This window comes from Condylostylus longicornis, unplaced genomic scaffold (genome assembly GCF_029603195.1).
Source record: "Condylostylus longicornis isolate FDR11 unplaced genomic scaffold, ASM2960319v2 ptg000001l, whole genome shotgun sequence".
NCBI lineage: Eukaryota > Metazoa > Arthropoda > Insecta > Diptera > Dolichopodidae > Condylostylus > Condylostylus longicornis.
Genome location: NW_026577970.1, coordinates 988,433 through 1,004,165, shown reverse-complemented (window position 1 = coordinate 1,004,165; position 15,733 = coordinate 988,433). Strand labels below are relative to the sequence as shown.

Here is a 15,733-nt window from a genome sequence, read left to right as displayed (position 1 = left end):
TAAAATTGAAAAATAAACAGTTATTTATAAATATAAAGAAATTATTTAATATTTTATTTACCTTGTGCTTGAATTTCTGTGCCAAATGATCTAAACGTTCTAAACGCATTGTTTCAGCTAATAGCCATTCTTCAAATGCTTTTTCAGCTAATTCCAAACCTTTCCAAGCATTTGAAATATCAGCTACAGTTTTACCTTCAGTTGGTAAATATGCTGGACGATTTGACAAACGTAATTTTGTTTGTAATGTGTTGAAATTTGTTTCGAGTTTTGCTTTTTGTTCAACACGTGGTGGTTTATGCTTACGACGATAAGTACGATATTCTTCTAATTTCTTTTGCACACCAGCTAGTGAATTATCAGCTTGACGGGAATTTAACCATGGCATTGTGCGACGAATCCAATCAAGTAACTATAAGTAAATACCTATATTTAAGATTGTAAATTTTTAAAATGCAAGCTAATTTTATTAAATATTTGTGTACCTTAACACTGCACAAAATATAGATATGACATGGAATTGATGAAAAGTATATAATTTGTAGAGAAATGTAAATTACATAGCTATACAAATAAAATATTTCAAATAGATTTATTTATATAAAGAGAATACCATTAATTAATTATTAACTAACCAAATTGAATTTATTTGAACAAATTAAAAATTAATCAAAATTTATTGAAATTAATTATGGTTATCTATAAGATTGGAATAGATAAAACTTTTCAGTAAATTCTGTATTGCTATGAATTGCAAGATTCAATTTTGATATCTTCAAATTTTTGATGTTAAAGCAATGTTATATCATTTTAACTTGCAATCTAATAAAGAATTAGGGTGCAAGGTTCTAAGAATTTCTGATAAGAAATTATTAGAAAGTTTACAATAAGTTGCAACTGTATTGACAGTATTACATCTCCTTATCTATACCTACTGCGATATATAGTAATGTCGAAGAGTAATGAGCTTACTAGGACGGTATGAAAAATTTCATCTCAATTAAAATATAAATCACAATTAAAATATAACATGAAATTAGGAAACTGTTAATATAGGAAAAATTTTAACTTTATTTGAAATTTGTCTATAATAATTGTAAATAAAAATATTAATTCAATTCACAGTTGTTTCAATAAAAAATTATAATTATATACATATGTACATATGTATGTATTTTTGAATATAGTATGTATTTAAAAAATTAATTGAGTATAAATATATACTTAAAATATAAATGTATTTTAGAATTACTTACATCGCTTGCTAGACGTTCATACTCTTCCATAAGGCGTTCATTTTCTTGATTAACTTTAAGAACTTTGCAAATACGATTAGCAGCTGTCTCAGCCTATATTATTCGTTATTTATATATATATATATATACCAGTTTTTTTGAAATATAAATAAAAAATGAATATACACAAAAGAAAAAGAGAAGGAGAAAAAAAATACAAAGTAAAAAAAATTTATTTATTAATAATCGAGAATTTAATTGACAAAAAAAGAAGAAAAATACAAATGTATGGAAAATTCGACATAATAATCAATAGCTACAAATATTTTCCTATAAATATGCAATTTTTTATATTTTGTTTTTTTTAACACCATTTTCATGGTCAAAATTTTTATTGTCGAATTTTAATAGCAAATTTTATTTTTCTTCTTTATGATAAAATGTAAAAATCATTTTGCTTTTTACTACAAAACGAAAGAAAAATAAAAGAAAAAAATAAATAATAAAAATAAAAATATAAAAAGGATGTGGCGAGATAAGAAGCGTTTGAGCGGAGCAGGAATACATCAATAAGGACGGAATTTTTGATATTATGTGTGATTCTTTTTATGTCTCCCTGTGTTCTTATATTGTTCTTTTACAATTTGAATTTTCTAAATATACACGTTTGTATTTGTTGGTTGACGATATGAAAAAATAACAAAGAAAAAATAAATTACAAATTACAAATTAAATTCAAAAACTCGGTACAATAAACAAAAACATTCAAACGACATTAAATCTGCAATTGTAAGTGTTTTGAAGTTATTTGTGTATAATAAAAAAAAGTTGAAATTAATTTTGTTGGATTTTTTTGCTTTATGTCGTCATATTCGCTTTTTCTCGGTTTTTTATTATTTTGTTTTATTTTTTATATTTAGTTTTTCTTTGTAAAACAAACGGACTGTATAGCAAAAGTTAAAGTTTTTTTTTTTGTTTTAATTTCAGTTAAATTTTTTTAATTAAAGCATTTATTTCATTGTTCAGAAATGAAATTAAAATTTGCAGCCAAAAATAAGTAAAGCGAAATTTACATTATGCTAAAAAATCATAGCACTTATGTACATAAACTGTTAAAATTTCTATGGATTAGAATGAATAGAATAACCTTGCTTGTTGACAAATTCAATCAAAAAATTTGCTGTGAAACCCGCTATTTTACATAGTTGTTTCTAGATACTAATTCTCCAGATGTGAATTTATTATTTATACATTTGTATTGACTTCTTCACACAATATTTGTAACACTGTATATGGATTTTTTTTAACATGTATTTTATGTCGATTTTATTTCTTTGTTACAATTTAAAAAAAAAGTTATTCCAATTACTATACAAAAAAATGTTCATACTTTTAAAATTAAATAAGAAATTGCACATATTTTTTTACATTGGATGCTTTCAGCGTACTTTAATTATTAAAAAGCTGAATCACTTTAGCATTGAAGTGCATAAATTACTACTGATACAATCCTTCCACTGAACGGGTTACATTCATCTAATTTTTTAATTATGAACATGACAAATTTTTAAATGATGAAAAAATATTAAAATATATATACATAAATATTTGAAAGCCACTTATGTTTTAAACATTGTAAAAGTCCCTTTCTTCTGAAATGTTTTCAATGCTAATTGGTTATAGAAATTAAATTGAAGTCAACGGCTTTAGTCAACTGAACATACCCATCATTACAATATTTATGAGTCTATTTTTACTTTTATTTAATAAAATCTTAAAAATTCTAATATTTTTTATTTCAAATCTTTGAGCATAATGTAAATTACACTGAAATTTTAATAAATCTTCAATATTTTTAGAAAATGGAAGAATAGTTAAAATCAAGATTTAAAAAAAAATAATATTATATCTTACATTTTTTGAATAATAAAGAAGAAAATTTATATAGCTCATAGTTTAGCAATAAAAATGATGCAGAATCATCATTTTTAGAATTACAATACATTGCTTCGTTGATATTGTAGCTTTCAAGCACATGTGCATTTAATCTTTTTTCTCATATTTATTTCATATAGTGACATAATATAATTGACCACTAATCATATTTCAGCTTGCTCTTCAATTGATGAAGATATGAAGAAAATATGAAGATTCAATTAATGTCAGTACATTTTATATGAGTAAAAAGTTAAGAATTAAATTGGTTGAAAATTGTACATATATTAAGGAAAAAATGTTAGAAATATCGTATAGAAATCGTGAAACGTAAATGTAATGAATTTTTGTAACAATATTGAAAATAAGAATCGATTGTTGAATTATTACTTTTAATTTATAACGTAAAAGCGGCTCCCACATTTTATAATGCAGATTTAGCTCAGTTTAATGTAGATCTAGTCCACATTTTCAGATTTAGTTTAAAGCAAACAGATTTAGGTTTTTACGTCAGAAAAAATAAATAATTTAATATAAGTATATGTATGTATGTACGTATATATGGTCTAAGGTACGCGGAAAATTTTTTATACAGAAATCCAAAAAAAAAAAAAATAATTTAATGTTTTCCTTAATCCGAAAATTTTTCAAATTTTCCAAGCTTCAAATCTTCTATTTATTTTTTTTTTGTTTTGATGTGTTATCTATGCTTTATTTTTGCTGTTTATATTTTTTTTTGTTGATTTATAAACCGACCTTTTGTGCGCCACTAAAGCAATGATAATATGATGATACATATGTCATAACAGCTCTTTCATCTGGCATTGCTGTATTCTGCAAATCTTTTAGCGATGCGCAAATGAAAACAAAAAAAACAAAAAGAGCAAAAAAATAATAATACAAACATTAGTTAGTTGTTAGTTAATAATACAGTAAAATTTTACTAGAATTATAAAAAAAAATCACAAACAACAACAGTAGTGGGGGGGGGGTTAAAATGGAATTGTTTTTCTATTTGTTGGTTTCTGATTATAGAGAAATATACAAAACTCTAATTTATTAAATATTTCGCTATGTTTATTTGGTAAGTTCTATTACTGTAAATGACAAAAATAGCTTTGTTGAAATGTAAAAATGTTAAAAGTATTCCAACATGTTTAACTGCTTTGCATTAGAATACTTTTTGCTACAAAGCAATTGCCTTCTCAGTTGCATTTTAACGTAATTATGAAAGCAATCAATAAAAGATGAGTTAATTTTTTATAGTTCTTAATGTGGTGTATTTCTGTACATAATTAATAGTATTTATATATCTTTTAATATAAAGTATTATACGATATTAAACACTAAGCTTTGTAATAAAAAATCTTAAATTCCAAATTGGACTTGCTTTATTGAAATTCTATTGTTATAATTACCTATAACATTTTTTAAAAATTATGACACTTAAAACAAATTTTTATTATGGGTGTTTAACATCAATTTTATCAATTTGATTAAAACGACTCTTTGAGGTTAGGAATCATTAAAACGTAATTTGTTTTAATTTTGTTTTTTAAATAAAATTTTTTAGCTTACATAATCAACATAGCGAATTCTTGGGATTTTATTGTATTAAGGTTTTGTTTTAATATGCATTTAAAAAAATGTTGCAAATATTTTGTTAAAAATAATCGGCCCTATTATGAATTTCATTTTGTCAATTCCGAATTACTAAAAGTCTGCTCCTAATATTCGTAATAGAGTAACCATAAATTACGTTCGTAGTAAAAATAATCCTCAAAAGTCTATAAAAAAAATTTCACACGTACAAAGCATATAAAAGAGACAAAAGTTCTCCAAGTGCGTATGTAGCGCACGAAATATATCAGCAAAAATAAAAAGTATTTTATTCCAAATAAAAGGAAATGAATTAATATACATATGCTAAAAAACTTTTTTCCACTTTCCAAAAATATTCAAAAACTAAAAAAACTGTAAAAATCCGCTACTAAAAAATATCCATTTGTATTAGTGTTGTTTACTCAAATAGCAACAAAAAAATATAAATAAACATTTAACAGTTGAAATAATATAAGGATGTTGAAACTTTGAAAAATGCTGATCCACAACCTCAACGAAAGGAATTTGTGATCACTGCAAAAGTCTATGTCGTAGCTAACATATGTTCGTAGGATTCTATGAGTGGAATTCATAATAGGACTGAATGAGTTTTTTATTTGTTAAATAAATTTTAGCTTAAAAATTATTCAGAATTTCATATTTTAATAATATTTACACAATATAAAAATAATTTGCAACATTCCTTTTTAATTGTTAAATGTTAATTATTTTTCTTTAATTTAGGTATTTTGTTAATATTTTTAGTGAATATAAAATATAAATGCAAAAGCTAAGACATTTAAAATTTATAAGATATTTCCTATAGGTTTATCAAAGCCATGCTTCGATTTTGTTAATTATATATTCATTTCAAAAATGATGCAAGCTAATAAATAATTATTGTCAACATTCACGCAATCTATAGCAGAGTTAACATTGTTTTAAAAAGCAATCTAAAGTCATTAGTCCACAGTAAAAAATCAACAAAATTGGTACGAGTATTGTTAATTTTCTACACGCTACTTTTATCATAAATTTGGTTTGATTTTTTGGAATATGATGATCAAGAAAAGTTGTTACATTTGTTTTTTAAATTCATTTTGGTTGATAAACACTTTTTTCAGTATAATTCGCGTTAAAGCTAACTATTATGAATTAGTTATTAAATATTCAAAAATTTAAAAAAAATACATATATGTGTTTCGATTTCAATTTTTGAATATTGTATAATTGCTTTAAAGCGATTACGATTTGAATAATAATTACCACTCTGAATAAGCTCTCTTGTAAAAATTGTTTCTTATTATTTTTTTTAGTAATCAATTTTAGAATCAGATGTCATTTGAAATCTCCAAGTTATTTCAAAAATGTAATTTTAATTTTAAATGTAAACTTTAAAAAGCTAAAAACATGCAAGCGCATATTTAAAACCATATTTTAAAAGAAAAAATTGTCATTTACGTAAAAATTTTAATGTAAATGTCAAACAATGACAATGTAAAAGTAGTTATCATTTTGACATTTTCTTAAAAAATGTGAAAATTTTTAGTATGATATTTACTTTTAGTTTTTTTTTTCTTTTTTTTTATCAATATTAAGCTTTGAAATTTTTTGTTTATGTAGTGTTTTATTAATTTTGATAAAATTGAAGTTTTTGAAAATATTCTTTTATCACATGTTGTAATAAAACAATAGAAAATTAAAGATAAATGAGAGCGTAAGAAAAAGAGAAGAATAAAAAAACACGTCATTCCAAAAACAAACAGCAAACAAGTTTTTCTTTTTTCGTGTATATTTTTTTTTGTAAAGGTAGGGATATATCTATTTTTAGTCACATTATATCTATAATTCGGATGGTATTCGTATTCTCTTGTAGGTTCAGGTACGTATGTTGTATTTCCAACCTGTTGTGCCCCTTGTAGAGCATGATAATAACAGGATACATATGTCATAACAGCCCTTTCGTCTGGTTTTGGTGTGTTGATCATATCTATTATAATAATATATGATATATGTATTTGTATTTTATCTAGGTATCGAAAATTTTTGTGTTATAATTATTTTTCTATTTTGAAAATTATATTTTAAAGAAGGCTATTGTAATTAAATATTATTTCAACAAATTGATAGAGTGACTAGAAACTTTATTAACTAAATTAAATATAATCCATGAGGTTTCTGATTTAAAATGCAAAATAATTATTGATGTTTCGCATATGTACATATGTCAAACTAAGTCGATTATATTGAACGGTCTTTTATGTTTTTAAAGTTATAACATAAAAGCAAGCTAGTGGTCAGACAATAATGTACAAATTAATCAATTCTGTGATTTTGTGGAATTGCAGTTTCATTAAATCTTGTTTATTTGAAACTATGTTATATTTATTTTTAATAACATTATTTAAAGTTAATACTCTTTAAAAAGGAAATTTGTAATATCAAAATTAAAATTTTTTATTAACTAAAATTTATTATGTGTTTTCTGAGCCATTTTTGACGAAATATCTTTAAATTTCAATTTAAAGTTGAATTTCTACTTTGGAGCTTATTTTTATTAACCTAAGGTTATTAAAAATTTGATAGGGGCTCTTAATTTCCAACTTTGTTAACATTTGAGATTTGTAAAACAAATCAAATTCAAATTTTTATACAAATTATTCGTAAAACTGAAAATGCATTTACTAATCAATTTGTGAAACAAACAATAGCCTTGCATTTTTTACTTTTGATTAATACGATTAAACTTTTTTTTAAACAAAAGCATTAATTGTGCGTTAATATGTGCAGCATTCACTTATAATATTAGAAAAAAAGGAATTGAAATATAATTTTCATATAAAAATAAAGGACTGAATTTTTCTCATTTAATTGCTTTATAAAGGCTGTTTTTTTATTCAAAAATACTATATTCTTAGGAGTTTCTTACTTCACTTTTAAATTTTTTTTTTTAAATTATAATATGTATTAAAATTTCGTTTTTTTTTGCATTTTTCGTTATTATTTTTAGGCTTTAACACCTAAACACATAATATTAGAAATACTTAGTTAAAAAATTTTTACAAAACTGTTGCATATCTATGGCTGCCTATTTACAGAATAATTTTTATATTTATTTCATATGTGAAGCGGGAGAAAATACGTTATTATCAATATGTAAAGGCTTTTATGAAATTTGAAAAACTCAACAACATCTAAATATCATAAAAATTTTATTAAAAATAATTCGTTTTAAGGATAAAAATATGTAAAAACAACATCAACAAAATGGGCAAAATGGTAGAAAAAAAACAATTGTTTTTAAATTTTAACTTAAGATATTTTTAAACACCAATAATAAATCAATTGGTTGGAAAATACTCTGGATATAATAAATAAGGTATGAATATGAGATACAAAAATAATAATCATAATACTTATAATAATTAACCAAAAAACATAGAAAGGACACTGATTTACATATATATGCATATATATATAAAATGTGTGAATTTAGCGTATTAATGTAAATAAATTTTGTTTAATTAAATATTATTTAAAAAGAGTATATATAAAGGTTTTATACATATACAAGGTATATTTAGTTTTGTTTTGTATTATGAACAAACATGTTTTTTGAAATACTGTAAATGATAATTGTCGTATAATTGTTTAGACACATTCTGGGCATGTAAATTTTTATAATTATCAGAAGAAATTCTTTGGGGAACGGGGACACGCATTGGTTTTCCAACCTGTTGCGCTCCTTGAAAAGCATGGTAATAACATGATACATATGTCATAATAGCCCTTTCATCCGGTTTTGGTGTGTTGATCAAATCTAAATTTTAATTGGAATTTTATCTTAATTTTTTTTTGTTTTCTCTCAACGTTTATTATTAAATAAAATTTAAAAATATTACGTTTTTGATAAATAACTGTAGTTTAATTTATATTTTTATTAATATGAATTATTTTGACAGAAATTATTTTTGAATAAATTTTGTACTTCAAAATTATGTGGTAGGAATCGATTTTCGCAACAATAAGTTAAAATAAAAAGTGTTTATTGTTTGGAATTTGTGACACTCGTACGAAAGTTTTGTAGAGTTAAATAACAATTATCAAAAAGATTTATGAAAACCAGAAGAAAATTTTTGAAATGGTGACAGTTTTCTAAATTGAGTACGGTTATTTGTACTATGAGATGTGCTAAAATTACTGAAGAAGTGGTGTGGAACTTAGCATAAGAGTTCGCGAAATTTAGAAATTTTTTAGAATCCTCACCCCATTAATATGATTATATGTATGTATATTGTATACGTTTTATAATTGTAAAATAATTGTAAAATTGTTTAATTATAAAATTTATGCATTACAGCCTTCATATCTACAATTTAAAGTAATTAGATTATTAATAAATATAAGAATTATAGGACGATTAAATAATTTCAGCAAAATAATTCATATATGTTATTTAATACTACATTTTTATTCCTTTAAATATCTTATACTCATATTATTAAATTTTTCATTTCTAAAATTAGTATTTATTTAAAATACAATTGTTAAAGTTAAAAAAAATAAAAAAAATAATATGTAAAACATACCATCTGGATCTAACATTCTTGGAATATCCAAATATTTTTCAGCTACATCAAAGGCAGTATTCAAGTTCTCTAACGGATTATCTTTGGAGAGTTTGGCATAATCGATCAAATCTGGTCTATGACGATGGATAAGAGCGCAGAATGCAAGACCATCCTTTTGTTATAAAAAAAAAGAAAAATAAATATATACAAAATTTCATAACTTTTTAAATAGGTATATTTAATTTTAAGTTAAAATTAATTACTTCAAAAAAAAATAAAATATAATAATTACCTTGAAAGATAAGTGGAAGTTTTGCACATTAACATTTTTATATGGCGCTGTTTTACGTTGACACCATAATAGCAAACCTTCTTTAGCGGTCATCTCTTCGACTGATATATCTTGAATAGCGAAACGTAAGATAATTGTCCAGATCATACCTAATGTCATTTTTAAATTGCCATCAACAATTTCTTCAGCACCAATTGATACTAAACGTACGCCCTTTGATGCAATGAAATCTAATGCTTTATTTACATTAGCAATTTTATGGAAACGCATTTTGCCGCGATCTGGTTTTGGTAATGTTTCACCAGAAATAACTTCTAATAATAACATAAGTTTAAGGCCATTACGAAAATCTTCTTCAATATTATCAATAGCGGTGCCAGCTTTACGTAAATGGCTGTTGCACCAGGCAGTAAATGTCTAAAAATAGAAAATTATAGAAAAAAGTTAGCTAAAAAATAATAGCAAGTTTTTTATTTTATATTATTTTAAAAATGTTTAAATCAAGAAAATCAAAAGTACATGCATATTATGTACATTATTTTTTAATTATTTTCAAATTTTGATTAATAAACATTTTTATTAATAAAATTTATTAATATTTTAAGTTTATTTTCATTAATAAACAGTCGAATTTATTAACTAAGTTAAGCATATGTGGTATGTATGCTTAAACTGGTTTATGTAAAAATGCATATTAACAATTTAAGGTTACAACATGATATGTATACCTTAGAAAATAATAAAAACATACAAAAGTATGTGCAAATTATAGTGATAATTCCAGCGACTCTCAACCTTTTTCTAAAATGTGACTGTGAGTAGTTTGTTTTTTAAAGATCTTTAATAAAGTTTATTTTTAAGTTAAAATATTTAAATACAGACTCAATTCAAAAGAATAGGTAAATTCAATAGTGCGGCGATGCGCATGCCGCAAACATCTAACATCAAAAAATGTAACAAGCATCGTTTGTTGAAGTTTAAATTTTTTAAAGAATATCATCGAATGTGTCAAATTTAAGGAAGCTAAATATGTATATAGTTATAAATTATGGTGGTTCCACTTGGTTTTCAGTTTAATAAACGGTGACGGTTTTTTATGCGCCACACACTTTTTGGAATAGATGAGAAACATGTCTCTATCCTGTCGATACCCATAATGTACGCACATATTATATTAATAATATAGCAATATTTTTTAGTGTTATATCTACATCTTTTGGGGAAAAATTTTTTTACTTATTTATAATTTTTTTATCATAAAATCAAAAACCTGCACTTAAATGCATATTATGCTGGTTTTTATGTACTCTTTATATTTTTATCGACAGAGGTTATGTGATGACAACAAATTTTGCATATCAAGTTTTCGGTGGGAACGCACTTCTCCATAGTAGAAGTATATATTTAAACACATACGTATAACTAACATCAAATTAAGTAGTTATCCGTTAAATTATTCTTGTTCACGCGAATTAGGTACTATTTAACCTTAAATTTGATAAATGTTCAAATTGTTTCATAAAATTTTGATAAACGAAACCTAAAAAAAGTTTTATAGATTGTTGTATCTATTACAATAAAAGCCGAATGATGTGTGCTTGTCTGTAGATCACACTTTCTCTATGCTTGTAACGGTTAAATGCAGAAAGTGGGGATTAGGACTTTTGGATAACGCTGTTTGCGACATGACCTAACGAAGAGGGAATGTGGAAGCATCACAACGGGACATTGTGATGGCTAGTAATAATAAAATAAAAGTCTTAAGTATTTTTTTGTTCATGTATAAAATCGCCAAACGCATTTTTAAAATTCTTTACAAAATATATGATTACATAATAAACATATATGTTTGCATATACATACATAACAATTCAGTAGAAAGCCATGTGCCAGCAATTTAAACAGATTCTTCTGCCTACAACTCATATATTTGAATATGCATATACATATTTATGCAGACGTTAATATGCGCGTAAATACTTACATATGTTAAATGTATTAAAGAAACTTAAATTCCAAGTTCAAGGTAACAAGATAATATATAATATGTAACAAGATAATACTTAATACTAACTACTAAGTTAGTATTAAGTATAAAAAATAAGATACATAATTTGTTTTATTTTGGTTTATTTTTGTTTTTATGTTCATCTTTGAAACTTTATTAAACGACTATAACAAGCATCTGAGGGGCCCAATTTGAAGTAACATATATCCATGAAGTTAAGGTTTATTGCCATTTAGCAATCAAACTTATTTCTAAATATATCAAAAACAAATTTTTAAAATCAGATTGCCAGAGTGCAGGGTATTATTCAGCCGGTTTATTCCGATTGAAACGTTTTTACTTATTTTTTTTCTTCTTTACTCCTAGAACGGGTATAGGGCCAGTGCGTGATATCATAAATAGTTATGCCCTAGTTTCATTGAGTCACAGCTTATTAAATACAAAAGTGTTAAATACAAAGTATATTCTTGTAATACAATACGTAAATAAGTATGGATTCTTACATACTGCATATATGCATACATATTGTCTTCAGTAGGTACATACATATGCCAAAACATTTATAATTTAAATTCGTTTCCCGTTTTAAGCTATTTTTTCTTTTTGATTACATTATCATTATTATATTTGGTTTATAAAAACTACTGGCGCTAACACATTTACGATATTAAGATACAGTGCAATGCAGACATTTCATAATTTCGATTGTTCTTACATACATATGTATGTAAAATATAAATCATAATAAAGACATTCCAAGGTTAGAGTAATGGAATAAAATTGTGGCCGAGTCTAAAAATTGTTGTAAACCGAGTTATAGACTGTGTTCAGAAAATGAAAATGCGAAAGTAAAATCTAAATACATTTATTACGATTTAAAAGGTCTGTAATCTATACCATTTATTAGAGGATCGAATGTGACTAAAACTTTTAATCCCGGAAGCCAAATTATAAAGATATATTGTATTTAGAAGATACAGTTTAAAAAACTTTGTTAGAATTTTTACTTCTTCTTGTTGTAGCGCACAAAGAAGCCATGTTTTTAGAACAAAATCGTTTCGAAAAAGCTGATTGAAGGCTTTAAGGTAAGGTAAGATTTAATATCGTACAATTTCTATGACAAGCACTGAAAGTTTAAAAATATTCTTCTTTGTCTGCAAGTTGCCGTTCTGCCAAAATAATTTTCTCCAAAAGCGTCCTCTTTATATTTCTTCTTATAACTTAGAAAAAATTAATAAATAGATGCATTAAGTTAAAGAGAATTCATACAAAGTACAAAAAATTTTCCTTTTATCAAATGATCGAAACATTAAAACTTTTTTATTTTATAAATTATTGAAATCAAAGCTCATAATTTTTTTATAATTTTTCTCAATAAATATCCATTCAGTTGTTTTTTAATCTTGTTAAACCAGTTTTAATCTAATTTGTTACAGAGAATAATGAGTAATTAAAGTGAGGATTCCTGTAAATCAAATCAGTATTTTTTGCATGCCTGATTTCATTCGATTGCCCTACTTCATCTCAAACATCGTCTAATTGGAAATATACATATATGAACATACACTTTCATAAATACATAGGTGCATACATAAGTGTGATACCATAAGCATGCATGTATAACAATCATAATTAAAAACTTGATATGATTACCTTTCCTACGCACACATAAAATTTTATACACACAACACTTGTAGGTATTTCATTCAAAACGGTAAAAATGGAAAACCGGATCATAATATTAGGAAAATTAGAAGTAATCATCGGCCTAAAAGAAACTGTTGATTATACAATATACACTAAGAATAGCTAAGAATTTATTTACCATCAATATATAAAGAGTAATTTAATCATCGTTAGCATACTCAGTATTACCATTATAAAGCTGTTTCTAAACAACTTTATTTATAACACAGTTTCACACAAAGTCAGATTTGTTTTGGTGTTTGTATTTGAATAAAAAATGAGGGAACAAAAACATTTTAGATTCGAATGAAACTCCATAATATCGTTTGTATTAATTTACTGTATTTGTACATAAACTATGGAATTGATAATGATAATGATGATGATGGTAATAACATTATGAATTTGTTGTTGAAAAGGTTGATGCTCGATTTAAGACAATGTTATTGTTGTAATTTTATATTATACATTTTCATGTGTATAAATATACATTTATACTATTGGAAGAAAAAGATTTCGTAATGCGAGAACGAGAGAATGAAGATTAATAAGCTGAGATGAAAGCCGTAGGAACGTATCTTCGAAGGGTATTATCAAATTACCACTCCGCTTGTAACGCTTAGAAATTACCAAATATTGGCAAATATTTTATGTAGTATATACCAAAATCCTATTTGAATTGGATGTGATCGAGGCAATGAATCGAGAGTAGCCACGCAGTTTCGAAGGTTATTAAGTTATATCTCAGAAATTATAAGAGCTGAAGAATATTGGAATTTTGAAAAAGCAAGTATATTATAATGTTAAACTCTTATTTTGTCCCCATAATAGTATATTTTATTATGTCGACTGTTATGCTTGACAAAATATAATAAGGTCGACTTATGTTATTATGTTGGCTCTTATATGTTTGACAAAACTCGTTGAAATTTCTTGACTTATTATGATTTAACTTTGAAAGTTGTTTTGTGATGCGTTATGGAAATTATTGAAGCTATTGTGCTGAAATTTTGTATTAACAAATATTGTAATTATTTTATTTAGTAAAAGTATTTGAGATATTTGAAATTGTATGGAAACTGAGATATATCATTTATCCGTGCGGGCATCATAGAGTTGACATGATCAACTCTACTGATTCTCGTTTTACTGATTTCTTTTTCTAATAATGAAAACTTGTTTAAATGAGTTTTTGTGAAGACAAAAGTAGAATGTGGAATAAAAAAATTAAAAACCGTAAACGATTGTACATGTAAATTATACTTGTTACATACATTCAAATATTTTTACAAATTGTTTGAAATAAATATTGTGTTTATAATAAGCCGAAAAAAGCAACCTTTACCAATTAAAAATCAGATAAAAGCGAATAAACGTGTCAAAATTGTTGGAAATTATTGAATTTCAACTTTAAGTTGAAACTGGAAATTCCTCGTTGAAAATTTGCATTTGAGGAAAGCATAATTGGGAAAACAATAGTAAAACTAAGTAGTAATAATGTAGTAAAATTTTTGCAATCTCATTGAACTCAAAAAACGTTGAGTCATTGGTTCGGAGTAACATCATAAGGAGTTCCCTCTTAAAATAATAATGTGAATTCGTAAATTAAAAGCCTAAATGTGTAAAATGCATTAGAAAACCTTCTTATAGCTAAATATTAAGAAGTGTTGTATGAACCTATTTAAGCATCAGAAGCTCAATCCTAAATAAGCCTTAAAGTTTATTATAATTCAAATGAATGATTTAATTTTTTTTTTGTTTTTTGAGTTTAAGGATTCCTTGTTAAAAAATATTAAGTTCATATTAAAAAATTCCCGACTCGTTAAACTAAAATATAAACGATGCCAGGTTATTTAACCTTTTGTACATATGAATGTATTTAAACGTGCAAATATCTCCTTAATTGATTTTAACTTTCTTATGTTTATTTAAGTAAAAATAAAACATTTTTCTAATAACTCGTTCATAATATTAAAAATAAATTATTTTCATTTCAATATCCAAAACTTTCGCTGTATAATGTGCAATGTGTTACTATGTATGAATATTTAATAGCCAACAATATTGATTTTATTTTTATATTTTTATTTTTGGGAAACCCAAGTATTTCCAACTTATTAAATGTAAATGCTTTCTTTTACTTATTGTTAACTGTTACTTATTATTTGCTGTTAAATTCATAATCCAATCAGTTAAAATGTTAATGAAAAAAATTAAAACGCAAGTGGATGCACTTTTACCTTTTCATAATATAACAATTTTCACAATTTCTAAAACTGAACTTTACTAGTCAGTAAATAAATAGTGAGATAAGATGTAATACTAAACTAGGCACTTATTATGGAAAAGATGTTTTACTTGTCACAATATTTCTTTTTAGCACTTTCCCAAAAAAATTTTGAAA

The 15,733-nt window shown here is 24.6% G+C and overlaps 1 protein-coding gene across 6 annotated transcripts in view; it reads right to left on the bottom strand.

Moving 5' to 3' along the window:
• Nucleotides 1-15,733, bottom strand: part of LOC129618638 (alpha-actinin, sarcomeric) — a 72,778-nt gene that overhangs the window by 2,303 nt on the left and 54,742 nt on the right. For 2 of the 6 annotated variants that reach the window (XM_055533504.1, XM_055533513.1), the window contains exons 3-7: nucleotides 9,636-10,052; nucleotides 9,362-9,515; nucleotides 8,381-8,592; nucleotides 1,257-1,349; nucleotides 62-412 (exon numbers count right to left, since the gene is read on the bottom strand). In XM_055533504.1, coding sequence (XP_055389479.1) covers nucleotides 62-412; nucleotides 1,257-1,349; nucleotides 8,381-8,592; nucleotides 9,362-9,515; nucleotides 9,636-10,052 — 1,227 coding nt within the window. Of the gene's footprint in view, nucleotides 1-61; nucleotides 413-1,256; nucleotides 1,350-3,926; nucleotides 4,013-6,607; nucleotides 6,763-8,380; nucleotides 8,593-9,361; nucleotides 9,516-9,635; nucleotides 10,053-15,733 lie in introns of all 6 variants that reach the window. The other 4 variants (XM_055533533.1, XM_055533524.1, XM_055533550.1 and 1 more) reach the window with 4 other exon arrangements.